The 19,297-nt window shown below is 36.3% G+C and overlaps 1 protein-coding gene across 4 annotated transcripts in view; it reads left to right on the forward strand.

Annotated features, from left to right (window-relative positions):
* The window catches only part of NCOA7 (nuclear receptor coactivator 7), a 122,550-nt gene that overhangs the window by 19,316 nt on the left and 83,937 nt on the right, over nucleotides 1-19,297 (forward strand). For 2 of the 4 annotated variants that reach the window (XM_063096511.1, XM_063096513.1), the window contains exon 2: nucleotides 1,940-2,053. In XM_063096511.1, coding sequence (XP_062952581.1) covers nucleotides 2,004-2,053 — 50 coding nt within the window. In that variant the 5' untranslated portion in view covers nucleotides 1,940-2,003. Of the gene's footprint in view, nucleotides 1-970; nucleotides 1,057-1,939; nucleotides 2,054-19,297 lie in introns of those variants that run through there. The other 2 variants (XM_063096512.1, XM_063096514.1) reach the window with 2 other exon arrangements.

Consider the following 19,297-nt stretch of genomic DNA (forward strand, 5'->3'; position numbering starts at 1 on the left):
ACTATCAACTCATTTGTCTCCTAGGTATTTCTCTGTTAACTACTGCTTCCTAGGTTTGGGACCTATGCCCTCAACTCATTTTATTGTGACTTCTTTCTGAGTCCACTTTACCCTGTTCTTAATCCTCTGAAGTCCATATTCTACCTCAACAATCTGATTTTACCACATTCCCTCATGTAAGACCCTTTGGTGGATGTAAAAAATTGGTTTTATCTTGTGAACCAGTTCCGGTCAATTTCGTTATGTCTGCTGCAAGAGCTGCTGTTGGGTTCTCTGTGATCACTTAGTGATGTCTGGCAAAGTGTGGCAAAGCACGCAGGCAGTGCATAGCTCCTTAGTGCGGCATGCAGGGTCTTGCATGACCCTGACAATTCCCATGTCTTCATTCTCAGCTCCCACCATTTTCCTGCTTCACACTTTACTCTAGAGCAGCAGCAGACTATTTTGTCTTTTTGCTTTTGTTCAATCTGTACCTGCATCCCTGTACTCATTACCTGGGAAGCCCATACTCATACTTACAACCTTAATTTGTATGTGTGTGTCCTGGGGGGAGGGGAGGGGCAGTGGTGGTGCATGCAGTGGGCCCTGCATGAGGCTGTTTTTTGTAAATTTATTTTTTTAATTGACAAATAAAAATTGTATATATTTATTGTGTACAACATGATATTTTGAAATATGTAGATTGTGGAATGACTAAATGGAGCTAGTTAAGTGTCCTTTCTGTAGGCTCTAGTAGCACCCTGTGCCCCCTCCATAATAGTACATATCCCATTGTCTTGAAACCCTAAGCCTAGCAAGACAGTAAATCCCATTAGAGTAAGTATCATGCCTCATGTATCTTTGGTCCCTGGTACTTATGACAGTACCCTTCATGTAATATGTACTGTGGGTCAAATTCTTTATTGAATTGAAATGAAATAGTAAATAATTGTTTTGTTTTGTTTTGTTTTGTTTTGTTTTGTTTCGGCAGCTGGCCAGTACCCAGAGCCAAACCCTTGACCTTGGCATTACAAGGCTGTGCTCTGACTAACTGAGCTAGCTAGCCAGTCCAAAATAGTAAGTAATTTGGTTGATGAATGTACTTTACTTTTTTTGATTTAAATTTGATTAGAGAACATGATTTTGTTTCAGGGTAAAATGACAGGTTTTAGGACTGTTAATGCCCTGCAGAAAATTTAGGTCTACTTAGGCAATAAGTAGACATTGGAAATTTTTTAGCAAGGGAGTGGCATGATGAAAATGGTATTTAAGGACTAATGATCTGGAGAAACTATTTTTATGATAGTTTAATTATTTTATGATAGTTTTAAACTGCTGCCAGCAAGCATAGGTGAGTGTCTCAGGGATGGGGAGAGGAAGAGGCATGCATATAATGCCATTCTGATGAATAGCATACTGAGGTCTTAGTACTTTCATTTCCACATTAGCTCAAGTGCAATGTACTTGCTGGCATGTTTCCAAAAATAACATAGAACACTGAGGTTATTTTTATTTTTAAAGAAAACATTTTTGTAAAATACCTAAATAAGCCATTTTACATAATTATCTGAGACATAGTCATTATTAATTACTTGAAAAGATTATGAGTTCCAAAATTTAAAAAAATAATAATTATCATCTGCATAGCTAGCCTACAGTCTTCCAAAGCCAGTGAAAGTTTTCATTTTGGCACATTTTGAAATCTAATTATGAGGGAAATACTTTAGTTTGGTTTTCCATCAGCTTTTTACATTAAGGTTTATCATCTCTATAGTTTAACATCTCTATTCTTTTGTGGTTTCCACCCTCCCCATGGGCATTTGCGTTTTGTATTTGACTCATGTGACTATGTTTCCTGGTTTAAGTTTATCTTTCATTTGTAGCTCTACTCTGCTTTATTTTTCATATTGGCCATTATGAACGTCGTAATTTACAGTTACTTTATTATTTTTTACTACAGGGTTTTGATTCATTGATTAAAACGAAGGACATTTCCAAATACTTTGCACTTTTGATTGTGTATTATGGATACCAAGGAAGAGAAGAAGGAACGGAAACAAAGTTATTTTGCTCGGTAAGCATTCACTTTGCAAAATTATGTATGTACTTTAAAAAAAAAAAAATTGAGGTGACTTTGTCCTAAAGTATTACTTGGCATTTTGTGTTTGTGACTGTTCAGAAACACAAATTTCGTCCTTTTTCTTATTCATCTCAGAGGAATAACATTAGTTTCTTCTCTATCTTTGACAGTTCTCAGACCAGTGCTGCTCAGAGAATCTAGCTGTCATGTACTGACTTACAGATTGCTCTGAATCTCATGTTTAACAACCTACCTTGAATTTTAAATCCTAAGTGCAATCCTAAGTGCTGTTCTGTAGCTTAATTGGTTGAGCTATAACTAAAAATCTATGACGCATTTAAAGCTTATCACCTTGTGGGGAGTCCATTACTAAAAAGTATTTTTGTAGGTAGGTGAAATGGGTGTAACTTTATCATTGGAATCAGTATCATTTTTAAGGCTTTAACTCATTCAACATATATACATTTGTTGATATCTGAACAGAAATAATCTGCAATATGACTGATTGCTATTTATATATTTAAACATCTGTTTGGCAGTCATTCATTAGTCATAATAAAATGAATGATAAACATAAGTCATTTTGATAGTCAGAATGTTTTCAGACTCAGAGAACATAGGCTTAAAATGATCATTATGGTCTCCTAAACTGAAATACTTCTCAAGAACTGAAAAGTAGCCTCACTTCTTCCCCAACCCCTATCTATGCTTGTTATGATGCATTCCTGTTTTCTAAATGTAAGCCTTTAAACTAAACCCAAAGTTTGTTGTTGATATTTGTAACTGGTAATTACACAGGATTTTAGGTTATGAATGAGAAAAGGAAGGGAACAATTTAAGGACTTACTATGTACCAAGTGCTTTACTTACTATGTTTATCTTCAAAATAAAACTATGACATAGGTTATTTTACCCTATTATATCAATTAGGTAAATAACACCCTGAAAGTATTTTGTCTATTTCATGCAACATAAAAGTCAGTATTCAAACACAGGACCATCTCCAAAGTGCATGTGCCATTTAGGAATAAAAAACCATAAATAAGGGTTTTGGGAAAGCAAGAATTAAACTCCTAATTGTATGGAAATATTTTCCGCTGTTAGGACTACAGACTGTAGCAAGATTGTTTGGGGAAGAAAGAAGCCATCTAATGAGTGAAACATTGGAAAGATAGGACATATAGAATAAATAATAACTATATACATTTTTAAGATAACAGTAGATTCACATGTTCTTGTAAAGAATAATAGATACCCTGTATCTTTCATACAGTTTCCCCCAAAGGTAAATCTTGTGATATCACCACTAGGAAATTGACATTGATACAATCTACCAACCTTATGCAGATTTCACCAGGTTTCCAAATACTCATTGTGTGTGTGTTTGTATGTATTTATTTCTATGTAGTTTTATCATGAGTAGATTTGTGTGGCCACCATCATTGTTAAGATACAGAACAATTACATAAACAGGACTCCACAAGCTACCCTTTTGTAGCCATACTTACCTCCCTCTCTTTACCAAAAGTTGAACATCTTTTCATGTGTTTGTTAGCCACTGACAACACTAACATGTTCTTAATCTATGTAATTTGTCATTTCAGGGATATTATATGAATGGAATTGTATAGTATATAAACTTTGGTAATTAGCTTTTTTCACTCAGCATAATTCCCTTGAGATCTGCCCAAGCTGTTGCATATATCCATAGTTTTTCCTTTTTATTGCTCAGTAGAATTCCATGGTGTGGATGTATCACAGCTTTTTAGTAATCCACCTAATTGAAGGACATTTGGGTTTTTTCCAGTTTGGAAAAAACTGCTAGGATCATGTTTTTTTGTGAACATAAGTTTTCATTTCTCTGAGATTAATGTCCAAGAGTGCATTGCTGGGTCAAATGGTAAGTGTATGCTTAGTTTTGTCAGAAACTATCATATTCTTTTCCAGAATGGTTGTATCATTTGACATTCCCATCAGCAGTATGTGAGTGATTCAGTTTCTTTGCATTGTCACCATCATTTGGTATTGTCACTGTTTTTTATTTTAGCCATTTTAATAGGTGTGTGGTGGTATCTCATGGTGGCTTTAATTTATGTTTCCTTACTGGTTAGCGAAGTTGAACATCTTTTCATGTGTTTATCAGCCATCTGTAGATCTTCTTCAATGGAATCTTTTTTTCATGTCTTTTGCCCATTTTCTAATTGAATTGTTTTTTATTGTTGAATTTTTATTGTTGAATTTTGGGAGTTCTTTATACATTCTAGATACTAGTCCTTTGTTGGATATGTGGTTTGCAAATATGTTCTCCCAGTCTGCAGCTTTTCTTTTAATCCTCTTAACAGGGTTTTTGCAGAACAAAAATTTTTAATTTTGATATGGTTTAATTTATAAATTTCTCTTTTTTTATGAATTGTGCTTTTAATGTCAATTCTAACATCTTTTTGCCTAGCCCTAAGTTCTGAAGATTTGTTTCCTGCTTTTTTTTTTCTTTATACTATTATATTTTATAATTAAGTCTGTGATTCATTTTTAGTTAATTTTTGTATAAGGTGTGAGTTTCCGTCCAGGTTCTGTTCTGTCTCTTTCTTTCTCTTTTTTTTTTTTTTTTTTTTTTTGCCTTTAGATGCCCTACATAGTGATTTTAAAACCTGTAGTGCCTTCTCATTCTGAATCCAAAGTGATTCCAATAGTAAGAGTTACTGCTGGTTCATGAACAACCTGCTCAATGTTAACTTCTTGTTCCAAAAATGTAGAGTAAAGGGAGCCCCTTAAAGTGAGAATACAAGCCAAAATTGTCTGGAAGAACAGCATAGTTTTTTTTCAACTCAGTTTTTGCCAACATAGAGCAGATTTCTCTGGAGCCAGTGTACTTAAAGGCAGTCCAGGCAAGATCTCCGGAGAGGAATGTAAGGTCAGGCCAAGGGTAAGGCAAAATTGATGCAATCATAGTCTTCTCTAAACTAAATTATACCACCTTACAGAAATCTCGATGAATGTTCAGAAGAAATCAAAAGGAAGATCTGCCCTGATGTTCTGCTTGCTACCACAGTTGTGTATTGGAAACCCTAAAAATTCCTTTTAAACTCTGCTTCCCCCTATCCTCCCTCCCTTTTCCTTCCTGAGTAGTTAAATAGCCAGTGTTTACTTTGTATGCTCTCACGTTGTGTGGTTTCATAAACATTGTGTGGCTGTGTTTGGTAAATAATCCTTTACCAAACCTCCTTTGTTGATGTTTCTCTCTCTCTCTTTTTCTCAAAGTAAAGTTTGAAAGACTCTATTTTAATAATGTTGGATTAAAATTAATGACTTGAGGGTCACCCAGTCCTTCCTTTTTAATAAATTATCTTGAAATATGCCTGTGTAACTCTAAATAGAAGGGTAGATTAGTCTCACTACTAGATAAATTCATCTGGATTAGTCTTGATGAGTTTTCAGGACCCTGGCCCACCTGGTTTTTAGGTGCTTTAGTGTAGTTTTACACCAGTTTATCTTGGATCCAGTGATTCGTGAGACCTTTCTTCATGCTTTTGCAAAGAATTTGTATGTACAAAATTAGTACATTATATTTGCGTGTATTCCATGATCCCTGACAGATCTTGAAGACCAGATGAAAAACTGTATTATTAAAGCAAATTGTATTCTCTGTACAAGTAAAGCAACTTGTACTCTGTACAAATTGTACTGTCCTCTGCGGAGACTGTTATTCATTATGGTGCCTTCTTCTCTGTCCCTCACCGTCTAGTTAGAGTGCAGGTATTTCTTCAGTAGTGCCACACAGGGCTCAGTTCTATGCTCAGATGACATTATTTGGCTTTTGTAATTTTCATGTAGGTCCCTATGTGCTATCTGTATGTGTTTGAAAATTCTTTGAAAGCATATTTTTCAGTGTCAAGTGTTAATTGAGGACATCAGAAATACATTTGTAGTTATCCCAAAGTGGTATTTTGTGGGAGGTTTACTTTTCACCTCTGATAATGTCTGAGAGGGCCTGTGAGTAGACACTGAATGATATTCACCAGCAAGCAGTGTGTTGTTCATGAAGGTCCCTCTTCCTAGATTTGCCCGATTCCCTCCTCTGCTATTCCCTGGTTATCGTGAAAAGCAGAACTGCTGCTCCCACCTGCTATCTTCTCTTACCCACCTCTTCAGAGCTAGCATCATGATCCCCAGCACCTCTGCCATCAGCCTCCGTGATAAAGGATGCAGAGTGTCGAGCATATCTTAGTTCCCATGCCTACTCCCACCCCAGCCTCTGCCCTGGCAGTTCATCAACCTTGAACCTCTGACCCATAGCAAAACATTTAATGTTTGAAAATAGCTCCAGTGTATATAACCTTGGGCATATTTTCTAAACTTCCTTTACCCAGCATTACTGAAGAAGTTGTTAAATGTGGCTAAAACAACCCACTAACAAGATGGCTTTGAAGAAGGAAGTATCCCAGCCAGAACTGGGGAGAAGAAGCCCAAATGGGACACAGTGAGGACCAGAGCCAAACAGCTTGTCCCTTATTCCCTTCTTTAGGGAGGAGAATCTGGAGACTGATGTTTGAACTCACTGTATAGCCTTTTTATTAAGTCTGCATAGTAAACTGTGTAGCTTTCTTTTTAAAACACAACCAATCCAAGATGGTGATGAATATGAAGGTAATATATAAAGAATGGCACAGTAAATATTCACCTGTCTTTTAGAAACAAGTTATTCCTGACCTTACTTCTATGCCTAACTGCACCTTCATTTTCACCCCAAATAATCCATGTCTTGATGCCCCACCCCCATCTCACAAGCTGCTCTTATTTTTAGGATCAGGGAGGAAGGAGCAATTACAGCGATCCAAATTGGAATCAATAGTTTCCCAGAGCTACATTGTTATGAGCACAGTTAGGTTCTGGAATATCATGAAGTGGATTTATATAATCCATAGGGCTTTGAGAAATCTAAGGCACCCTTTTATTTAACAGTTGGACCCTATGCCTGTGAGGTGAAAATGACAATGATATGCTGGCTCTGTACTAGGGCACTTATATATATATTCTAGGTAATCAGAGCCTCACCACTGTGTTGCTGGACACTGTCATGTATCAGGTAGGTGTGCCAGAGATACAGGTTCCCTCAGCACTCACCTTTAGCTATGATCACCTTTAGCTATGATCATTACCCTTTTATCCCAGTGTGGGTTGAATAGACTTATACGGGCAGTTCTGGCAACTTAACATTAACTTACCCCATTGTAAATTAATCTGGAGAATGCATCCTGGGTTCTAAAGATCTAAATTATAAGTGACCTTTTAAAAACAACTTGTTTATTACTTGAAGATATCCCATAGCACAACCTTACCCATTCGTAATATGGTTAATGTCAGAGTGTTAACCTACTAAGGCAATAGGAAACATGCAATCCACGTGTATACATAGAGTTTCGTATTACGGTGATTCACTTTATTCTTTGAGATTGCATCTTATTTAAAAAGAGTAGTTGCGCATAACAGAAATGAATACAGAAATTCATTTGAACAGAAAGCCTCCGTTTGCCCTCTTGGTCAGATACAGAGTCCAAGATCCAGTGAAGGTGTCACCTGGACAGGTTAGGCTAGCTGATCTGTAGCACTAGTTGAGGACATAGGGGCATGCTTCTCTTCTCCAGCCCCACGGAAGGCAGTCTTTGAACCCTAGGAAAAAACGACCTCTTTGTGGCATGCCTGTGCCAAGAATGAATATATCATGCAGATAGAGTGGTATGATGTGAACTCTTGCCCTTTCTTTAGTTAGCAGTCTGTAGATTGTTTTTTCCTATTGGCCAAGGGCCATTAGAGATGATTTGACCATCCTTAGTATGTCTAAGGAAATTGGAAGAGAAACTTATTACCAGTTGTTGGATTCAGGTATTCAGCTATATCACAGCTTTTAATTGTGTCGATACACGAAAAGCAAATAGAACAATTTTAAGTATATGGTAAATGTTAACTCTATACCTTCTTAATATTTGGTCTTTTTATTCTATCAATTTCACTAGGCCTACTGATTCTGGTAAAAGTTAATAGTAATAACATTTGTTGGTATGTTTACAAAATGCTTCATAAACATTCTCTCACTTTATCCTCGGCCTCACAATGATCCTATGAGTAGATATATATGCAGATGATGAATCTATTGTTCAGGAGGTTAAATAATTGCCACAGATCACTTAGCCTTTAAATGGAGGGTCTGAGCCCTGAATCCCTGTCTGCTGTGTCTGTATCTCTGATTATTTCTCTTCATTCCATGTTGTCTCAATTTACGTTGCATTAGTATTAACTTTTACTTTGTCTGAAAGAGGGATTAGAACATGCTGTTTGCACCATAATGTGATATATAGGAAAAATTGTATATGGGTTTGGGAATAGAATGTTTTAGTTGACTTTAACGGAAACCTTATTTGATTCCAATTTCAAAGAACCATCCTAGATGACTATTGTGTTGTGTGCCTGTAGCAATCCCCAGTACTGCCTAAGAACACTCTCTTGCATGGCCTTCATAGCTCTGATTTATTTATGTGTGTACAGTCAGTCACCCCCCAAATGGCCAATCTGAAAAGTGGGGACTCTGTAACAGTTAAGTGCTGTTTCAGTGTGCTTGTTAAAATAGTGGTTGGCATATAATAAATGTTAAATATTTGTTGACCAACTGACAGCCTAAGAATATTTAAACAGCTTTTTTGATGTAGGATATAAATGGCTTGTGAGTCTTAATTTTTATCACCATAGTATTCAGTAATTTTATTAATCTACAAAGATTAAGAATATTTTAAAGCCGTTTTCCATGTAAAAGCTTCTAGTGCATTATTTGACATTGCTAATCACCAGTTGAACTCTTGCATGAGCTGTAATGTTCTTTAAAGCTTATGTTTCCTATTCTCTTGATCGAGTTCAGACCAGGCAGCTCTTAAGGGAACATTAACATATTGCTTGTTGTTCATTACTGGGAAAAACATCCATGGTCAAGTTTGATCTGCTAATGTTTTCAGGAAATCATTAACTTTTTTCTAGAGATTAGAAAAAAGGCTTATGAATATTTAACCATTAACAGTTAGACTCATGCTTTTTGCTTCATTTTAAAGGAACAGTTACTTGATTTAATTCCATGTAGAATGCTGCTTTTTAATGTGTAGGTTACAACCCATTGGGTTATCATGAAATTGATTTAGTGGATTAAAACCAGTATTTTTTTTTAATGGAATAGAACAGAATCGATTAGATTGGTCTAAGCTAAACTGAAATGGAAAATATCAGAGTGTGTTGTGTGTAGTCAGAATAAATAATAGTTTATGAAAAAATTGTTTTAAATAGCTCTATGTATGTACATATTGCATCACAATTTAAAATTATTTCTTTATTGTGGGCCATGATCAAAAAATGACTCATTGATTTAGAATGTTCTTTGGTGGTTAGTATACTGGGAGTGAGGTTATTTTTTTAACATTGAAAAAATGAATGTCTTCGAAAATTATTCATCTAACACACATTAACCAATTGTTCAAAGGCAGCCATGCATAAAGGGCCTGTTTTATAAATATACTTTCCCACAGTACATTGTATGGGCTCCTGTTAAGCTGATTTCAAGGATCAATGGCAAGCATGTTTCTATTTTACCCAAAATCCCAGACTGATCTAGATATCCCAAATCTTGGAGCAAGACCAATAAAGTTGTTGCCTACTAAAACCCCTAGTTGGAACTACTGTGGTGGTGAAGTTTGGGTGACTTTTGCTTTTGGGCCTCCTGCAGGTTTTTCCTCTATAGAACTACTTGTTAGCTGTGGGGCCATATTAGTCCATTTCTATTACTTGTAACATAGTACCTGAAACTGGGTAATTTATAAATAAATGAAATTTATTTCTTACAGCTTCAGAAGCTGCAAAGTCCAGGAAACATATCTGGTGAGGGTGTTGTATAGCAATGTAGGGTGTCACATGGCAAGAATGGGCTGAGCAGGAGAGAGTTAACCTTCTTACTCGTTCTGCTTATAAAGCTATTAGAGCCACATGCGTTACTTCATGAATGGATCAATCCTCACAAACTAATTGCATCTTTAAGGCCCCACCTTTCAAATGTCATAATTGGATTTCCCACCCTCTTAACGCTGTTACAATGGAGATTAAGCTTCCAATACATGAACTTTTGGGGGACACATTTGACTCATAGCAGGGGCCTTAGGTATAGTTTTCTTTTCTCTAAAATGGCGATAATAATAGTACTTAACTTATAGAGTTATTGAGAGGATTGAATTAATTAACATTTATGAAGTTTTTAAAATAATACTTTTAAAAATAAGCACTAGTGAATTTTAATATAAAAGCAAGCTCCCTAAATGAAGAGAGAAATAAATGAGAAAATGAGAAAAAGTAAGAATAAATACATACATACTAATTTTGTATAAATTTCAGGGATTTTATATATTTCCTAAAACTTGTCTATAAACATGCCATAGCCACAGAACTTCAGTGAAAGACCTAAGGCTCCAGACTCTAAGACATAGCTGAACTGACTCCTGAATTTGGACTTAAAAAACCTAGCACTACTGGCTTGAGATGACTTTTGTCACATTGCTATGGAATGAGTGTGTGTGTCCCCCCTCCCCCTCACCAAATTCATATGATGAAAGCCTGGATACCTAAAGTGATGGTATTTGGGGGTGGGGCCTTTGGGAGGTAAATAGGTCATGAGGGTGGAGACCTCATAATAGAATTAATGCCCTTATTAGAAAAGCACTCTCTCTCTACCATGGGAGGACACAGCAAGAAAGTGGCCATCTGTAAACCAGGAATAGGGCCCTCTCCAGGAACCAAATCAGTCAGCACCTAGATCTTGGACTTCCCAGCCTCCAGAACTGTGAAAAATAAATGTTGTCATGGAAGCCGCTCTGTGGAATTTTTGTTATTAACAGTGAGAATGGACTAGAACATACGTGTATCCGAAACCTTTTGTTTTTGCTGGTACAGCTGTTCAGCAAGAGAAGTTTGAGTTCTATGCTTTGTGCTTACAGTTCTAAAGCTTAGGTCACACTTAAAATTCAGCTTTTGATGATTTTAGCAGAAAATAGTTTTTTTCCCAAGAAACTCATATCTGAAAATTCCAACAAACAATCTTCATCCCCTCTCCTCTCATAAGTCAAATGCTGACTGCACATCCTCCCACGCATCTCACCTGATTAGTATTCCTGGGCAGAGCTCAGGTATGTCACTTCTCTGTCCCAACTTCTTTCTGGCATTTGAGGTTCTGCACAATAAGGCTCATTCCTACCGTTCTATAATTATAGCCTACTTTGATTTGGAGTACATGTTGTATATTTGCCTTCTGAGAACGTTGCCTTCTGTATACAAAGAACTGCTCTTTGCTGTACTCTCCTTGTATATGGTGATGTGCACATCACTCTGTCAAAGCTATCTTTAATTGTGGCACTACCTTCTTGAGGCTTTTCCAATTTCATTTCTTCTCCCTTTCCCCAACACAGACATAACTAGATGTACCCTCCCCTGTTACTGGACTCTGAGGGTATTGCTAGGCTTCCTTATGTCTTCTCTGGAGGCCCTTAACACAGTTTATCTTGGGATGCACCCAATAACACTCTTATCTTCTCTGCCTCATTTATCTGTTGTTATTTATTGTCAGTTCTTTTTCATTTTATATTCATCGCAGGATCTAGCCCCATGCCCTGCACCCACCAGTCATTCACTATGAATGATAGCTAACATTTGTTGAACATTTACTGTGTAACAGAGACTGACTTGCCTTCTCATGCAATCTCATAATTACCCCCATGAAATAGGTCCTGTTATCATCCTAATTACAGATATGATGCTAAGCCTCGGAGATGTTAAGTAGCTTGCCCAAGGTCACATAACTATGTAGTACAAGACCCAGGTCTCAACCCAGCTGTGCCTGACCTCACAGCTCACACTCATCATCATTTTGCTATATTCTTCATTGAGCTATGTTGAATTGAGTTTTATAGAATCTTATGGGCTCTTAATACAAGAATAAGTGGGAATTATTTAAGTATAAACTGGCATCTTCTGATTTTCAGTACAAAGGTATTCTTAGGATCTTTTAAACAAACTAGAGAATCTCTGCTCTCTCAAGGAAGTGTCGATTTTTTATTTATTATTTTTTAGGCAGCTGGCTGGTATGGGGATCTGAACCCTCAGCCTTGGTGTTACAACACCAGGCTCTAACCAACTGAGCTAACTGGCCAGCCTTCTCAAGGAAATTTTGAAAGTCCCTACATAGCAACATAAAAAGTCAGCTATCTCCTGACCTTATGTTTTTGGGATGTGGCAAGAATTTCCCTGTTCTTAGCTCTGTACATTCAGAGTTGGAGGCACTAACAGCTGAAATTCTTTCAGCTTGGACACTTCTACTGTAAAAGTGATGACCTGGTGTTTGAGTCATGGGCATGTGTTCATACATTTTTTATTTCCCTTTTTTTTTTTTTTTTTTTTGCTTACTGTTTCAAATAAAATTTGTATAAACAAAATGGTTAGGTTCCCTTTTTTTTTTTTTCCCTGCACTCATTTTTGTGGTGCTTCATACCAGTGAACATGCAGCAGCCTTGCCTACTTGTTTTAACTTTTGGCTTCTCACACATAAATGACAGAGGTAATGGAAAGGATAGTGATCCAGGTTTAAGGACAGCTAGCAAGACACAGGTTGGTCCAGGGCTTGCAAATGTGACTCAGCACAAATAAAGCAAAGTCAGATATGTCAACAGCATTGAACATGCATCTGAGTGCTCTAGGGGCAAGAAGGGAAGATGAATTAGTTGGAGTGGGGACCTCCTGGGTCTCTTCCAGAGCAAAACAGGATCTAGCATCTCTGAGGCAAAAGGTGGTGGAGAGCTGGAAGAGTCTTTTCTTAATAATTTTGTTACTAGAACCATCAACTGATTTCATTTGAAGAATAGCCAAAGATGACTTTGAGGTGGGGATATCATGGACTGAAATAAGAAGTATAGCTTGATGGTTGTGAGACAAGAATTGTTTAGGTGTGGGGCGTGGAGAGTGTGAAGTAAATTAAATATAGAAGAACTAGAGAACAAGAACATGGATTTCATGGGCTGGCTACTTAGCTCAGTTGGTGCTGACAGAAAAAAAAAGAATATGGATTACGTCAGTAAAATTTTAAGATGGTATTTGTTAGTGTATTTATGGGATACCTGATAGACTAGATGGCCAAAATATGATTATTTGGGCTTATGAAGCAGTTAAATTAAAGGCCAGTTAGTCATGTTTTAAGTATTTTTTTTTCTAAACTAAAAAAAAAAATCTCTAGTTCTATTTCTAAATCACTCAGTGGCTTTTTAAAATACAGTTTGTGCATATATTTTCATGAACACATCTGTCGTACAGAGCAGAATAGAATCAAAATTGATCGATCCCACTTTTGAGTAGGTGGAGTGATTTCAGTCAAATGACTGTTGTGGGTAATTTAAGCTAAGTCATTAATCTTTCCATTAATTTTTTACTTTGTGGGTGAGAATATGTTATGATTATGACGACCATGGTGCATGTACTTCACAATTTAGAGCTGGAAGAGGTTTTGTTCTAGAAGTTGCATAATATGTAATATAAAGCAGATGAATTTTGATATTTCAGATTAACTTTGTTAGCACAGCAGAAAGCTGAACAAGTAATTTGGTTATTTCATTTTCAGAGGGTAATTGAAGCAGATGCTGGTGAGGTCATTGGAGACTGAACAATCTCCATTTCAATGGCTCTGTTGTTTTTAAAAATGAGGGTGATATTTCCTTTTACTGTGCTAAATCAACTGCTTTCTCTAGATAATGAGAAAAATTTAATTTTTGTACCCACAATTCTAAGCTTATATAATTTGGATATTTTTCTTTTATAAGAGTAGATATATTTTAAATATAAAAAGGAGTTATATGCACACATATACATATATATGCAAATACATAATATTTTTACAAGTATATGGATTTTTAAAATATAAAAATTTGTTGTAAACACATACATATTTATATTCCTTTAAGTGCAATTTGTAAGAAATTGCATAGTCTTAACAGATCATTAAAAACGTAAAGTTATAAAATTAATTGGGTTATGACCCAAACATATGTAATCTTTATCTTCTTCTTGTTTATTTTTAATGCATGAAACAACCTTTCTCTAATGTCAAATAAATGACCATTTTGGTTTTTATATTACCTGATGCAACTAGATACTTATGACTTCTCCCAGTTCTTTGACTTAATCAAATGTAAAAGTTTATTAGAGCCATATAATATTTGTCCTTAGATTTGAAATGTAATATTGTTTGTGTTATGGGGAGAAACATATGCATTGCTTATATCTCAGGCCGACCTTATGTGCCAGGACCTATTAAGCCCAGAGGGTAGAGTGTTGAATAAAACAAATGTAGTCCTTGCCCTTATGGAGAGTACTTTTCACAAAGACATTGTCTTAGTTTGCTTTTGTGCTGCTATAACAGAATACCACAGACTGGGTAATTTATAATGAACATAAATTTATTTGATCCATGATTCTGGAGCCTGGGATGTCCAAGAGCATATCACTGGCATCTGGCAAGGGCCTTCTTGCTGCATCATCCCATGGCAGAAGGCACAAGAGCAAAAGGGCGAGAACAAGAGAGGGTAGAAGTCACTTTTATAATAACCCACTCTCAAAATAATGACAATAATACATTCATGAGGGCAGAGCCCTTGTGGCCTAATCATGTCTTAACAATCACTTCTCTTAACACCATCACAATGGCAATTAAATTTCAACATAAGTTTTGGAGGGACATTCAAACCATAGCAGGCATTCAACAAAGAAAAACATAAATGCATATGCCATTATAAATTGCGGTATTTGCTATGAGGGAAAATAACAGGATGTTATAAAAGACAATTGCAATGGCAGTAATCACATTAGACAAGAGTGATGTTCAAGGAAGGTCTCTGGAGAAAAATGACACTTAAATCACCAGGAGATCACCAGGTTATCTATGTGTTTAGGAGAAAGGCTAGGGAGAGAAAAGGGGAGTATTCTATGTAGGGAAAACACTTAGATGAAAATCCTTAAGGTGACAAAGAGCTTGGCAGTTTCCTAGATCTGCAAGATAGCCAGTGTGCCTTGAACAGAGTGCTTTTTAGGGAGAATCGCACAAGAGAGGTGAAAAGATAGGCTGGGGCAAGTAATGGAGGACTTTGTAGGCCACGTTTAGGAATTTGAATTGAGCAAGTACATGAAGCTGAAACGGGATAACTGGAGAAATAAGTTTTGAAAGTGAATCTCAAGAATTTTAGTTTGGATATGTTGAGATGCTTATGAGAAATCCCAGTGGAACCACTAAATGCATGTGAATCTGGAGTGAAAACAGGGTGGGTCTGGGTTGAGATGAAAATTGAAAAGTTGTTGGCTCCAGCCATGGGAAAGGATGAGATCATATATAGACAGAGGGTATAAAGTGAAAAGAGAACAGAAATAAGGAAAGGGGAGCAGAATTGGGAAGCTCCACCGTTACGTGGTCCAGTACAGAAAGAGAAGTGGAATGAAATCCAAAAGAGGTGAAATCACAGCAGCCAAGGGAAGAGAACATTTCAAGGAGGAGAGAATGATCAGCAGTCTTGTAAGCAGCTGGGAGGTAAATTTTGATGAGAATTGAAAAGTATCTATTAAGATTGACCCCTTGGAAGTCAGTGATTGATTGAAAAAAAGCAGTTTCAGTGCAGTGTGGGAGAAGCCAGTTTGATGTGAATGGGCAGTAAGGAAGTGGAGACCAAGTTTCCAGGCAATTCTTTTGGGAACTTGGCTGGGAAAGGGAAGCCAAAAATGCAGGCCTTGACATGAGGGAGATGTGGAGGTCAAGGAAGGGTAAGTTTTTAAAGATGTAGGAGGAGGGAGAAGTATTAGACCATGCTTGTTGGCTAGTAGGGATGATCTGTTCAAGGGAGATCCCTCAGGGAGGTCAGCTTGAAGACCGACCGACCTCATAATGTCATGAGGATATTAGCAAAGCAATCAAGTGGGAGATGAGCCATGCTAGGTTACATGTACCCTGGCTATCTAGGGTCTATAATGTGTTCTAGAGTTTTCCTTGTGTGTATTGGAGGTACCGTGGGCCTCCTTTGCTGATTGCTCACTTTGTGCCAGAAGCTTTACAAATATGACCTCACTGAATCCTAAGAACAACACCATGAAGGAGGTGGTATTTGTTTCCTCATTTCTGCAGGCAAGGAGACAAGCTCAGAGTGGTTCAGTAACTCCCCAAGTTAGCTAGAATGGATTAATTACATTAATCCATTACGAATCCATTACAGCTAGCTAATAATGGAGCCAGGATTTCTTCCTACTTGTGTCCAGCTCCAAAGCCTTTGTTCTTAATACAACTTCCATAGTACTCTCCAAATACAATGTTAAAATAATTAGAATAATTTTGCCACATAATAGAAATTTTCAGTTGTAATAAGCTAAATGAAAAAAATAATTTAGACATTTTAGAATTTAAATTCTAAAAATAAAATTTTTAAATTTAGACTTTTTTTGTAAATTTGTATAATCGTTAGTAAAAAAAACAAAAAATTATAATATGCCCTTTTTATAATACATGTGCCAAGATATTGGATAACCTAAGTGTTTCTGTTTTCTGAGTAGAGCTATTGCATATTGTTTTAAGAAACAGATGTACAATGCTAAGAGTTAGAATACCCTGGTGGTATTAACTTTTTCCCTACTGATATGAATTTTTAAAATAAGCTATAAGTGACTGGATTTTAACATGTTAGTGATTTAGTATAATTATTCTGTTACAGATGAGCATTAATCACTCATGTCTGTTCTAAATGAGGAATGCTAATCTTAATGCTGTAGGCATTGCTGTCTGTATAGGAACTTGATGTACAGTAGGTTTGCTGAGAATGGTTAGTTGAGCATGTTGTAGCATCCTCTTTTATGTGCAGAAAGCAAGCTATTAGCAGCCGTGTTCATGCATTTTCAAGTAAACAACATGCAGTGAAGTGGTTATGTCTGTATAGCTCTGATAACAGCTGGTAAATTTCTTTTCCTGCCTTCAGAATTCTAATGAGTGTCTCCATGACCTTTCTTTATTGCACTATTTCACAATAGCTTAATTTTATAGGCACTTCAGTTCCCCTCTAAAAGTAGGTCTGGGTTGTTGAAGCACCAGGTAATATAGTATTTAGATAATGCCCTGGGAGCCTGGAAGAAGTGACTCAGAGATTAGAAATAAAAGACAGCAGTTTCTTTTATAAATGTCAGGTTTATGCTAACTTGGTATCTTATTTTTCTTCTTCACTAATCTTTTTAATACAGGCACCATTCTTAACTTGAGAATCATAAAATCTTTTAGTTGGAAGACAGAGGTCATCTGGGCTATCACTCTAGGGTGAAATTATTTTTCAGCCTGTACTTGAACTTTTCTGGCTGTAAGGATTTCCCGGGGATTCCCACGGTTGCTTATTTCTTGCTTGAAAAACTCTTAGTAGTAGAAAATTTTTTTTTTTAATTTTTAGTTAAAATTTATTTCCTTTCAACTTATTCTGCTTATTTCTAGTAAATTAGGATCTACACAGAATAAATCAAATCCCTCTTTCATATGTCATCATTGCTTGTGTTTAAAGACAACATCATGTCCTCCCTCAACCTTCTCTTTTCCAGGCTGAATGTCCTAACTTTCTAAATCTCTCCACCTAAGACAGTTTTTGAAGATTTTTAACCATCTTAGTATGGCCTGATTAATAGATTAATAGGAAATTACTTGTCTTTTATTTTTGTTAATATAGCATATTTCATTATTTTATTGACAACAGTTAGGCTTACACTGAGGGAGAAAAATGTTTTTCCTTTTGAATTGGAATTTTAATTTTATCTTGTTTGTTTTCCATGTATTATTCTATTTTTCTTGGAATTTTGAAGCCCAATTTTTAACATTGAACGTATTTTCTGTCCTTCCTAGCTTGGGTGAGATATAATACCTATAACATGCCTTCTATGTCTTTATTCTAGTAGTTTATTAAAAGGTTGGATTGGAAAACTTTGTGCATGACGGCATATTAGTACCATCAATATATTAAATAATTATCTTTAAGTACTTCACCTTGCTGTAATCATCTTGCTGTAAGTTCAGTTAACCAAATTTTCTAGCCCAGCTGATTCCACCTTATTCTCAAGAAAGTAGTGACATTTTCAAAGGCCTTAGTGAAATCTTAATATGAGGGTACTTCAAAAAGTTCATGGAAAATAGAATGAAAAGATAATATGAATCTTTCCATGAACTTTTTGAAGTACCCTCATACTATCTATCTCCTTTGACTATTCCATCAGTATGCCAAATCTAGCAGTGTACCCGTGGTGGCTCCTAGCAGTCAGTAATTCATTTTCACGTAATCACAAATGATCAGTAATATCTGTCTGTCTATTTTTCTGGGATCTGGGAGTTTGTATCAAACTGCTCAGTGTGTCATTTCTAGATTTTTTTTTTTCTTTTGAAAACCAAGATTATTTATTTATTTTTTTCTATTTCTCATTATCTTTCTCTGTGATTTGCCAGAGATTACTGGTAATGATTCTGCAACTCAGAGGGTTGCTTCATACAGGGTAAGAGACTTCACTCTGGATTTCGTTTTCTTCTTAGCCATGGATGTGTCATCTTTTTAGTTTTTTGTTTATTCACTTCAGTGGAGCTGGAAAATAGGATTGGACTAGATCTGTTTTCTCTTTCTTGTAAGTTAGTTTCACCCAGTGGGCCTATTGCTTCTTGCCTCTTCATCCTCTTCACTTCCCTCAAATTGCCTTGTTATTTTTTCTTTGCATTGTTTATAAACTTCTGCTGACTCTGGGCTTTCCTTTTCCATCGTTGATGTTACAGGTTTCTGTCATTTGCTTTCTGCTTTTGTTTGTGCTTTCTTATGTGCCTTTCAGCCACTCTATATGTAGGCCCAAGTTGAAAACTTGTGTTCCACAGGCCATAGTTATTTCTTGAGATGCTTTCAGTTTTGCCTCTTCAACAGGCTCATTTGTGGGGGAGTTGACACAATTTGTTTTGGAAGAACATATTATTCCTCTCGAGCGATTTCCCTTTTAGTCTCTGGCCAAGAGATTATACTCATCCATCCTTTCCTTCAGCAAACATTGGTAGGAATGCACAGTCTGGTGTAATAACAGAATGCTTATAAAAGTTTAGTAGCAATGGGATAAGTACTGGAACCCAGGTGACTGCCAGGT

Source organism: Cynocephalus volans, chromosome 5 (assembly GCF_027409185.1).
Source record: "Cynocephalus volans isolate mCynVol1 chromosome 5, mCynVol1.pri, whole genome shotgun sequence".
NCBI lineage: Eukaryota > Metazoa > Chordata > Mammalia > Dermoptera > Cynocephalidae > Cynocephalus > Cynocephalus volans.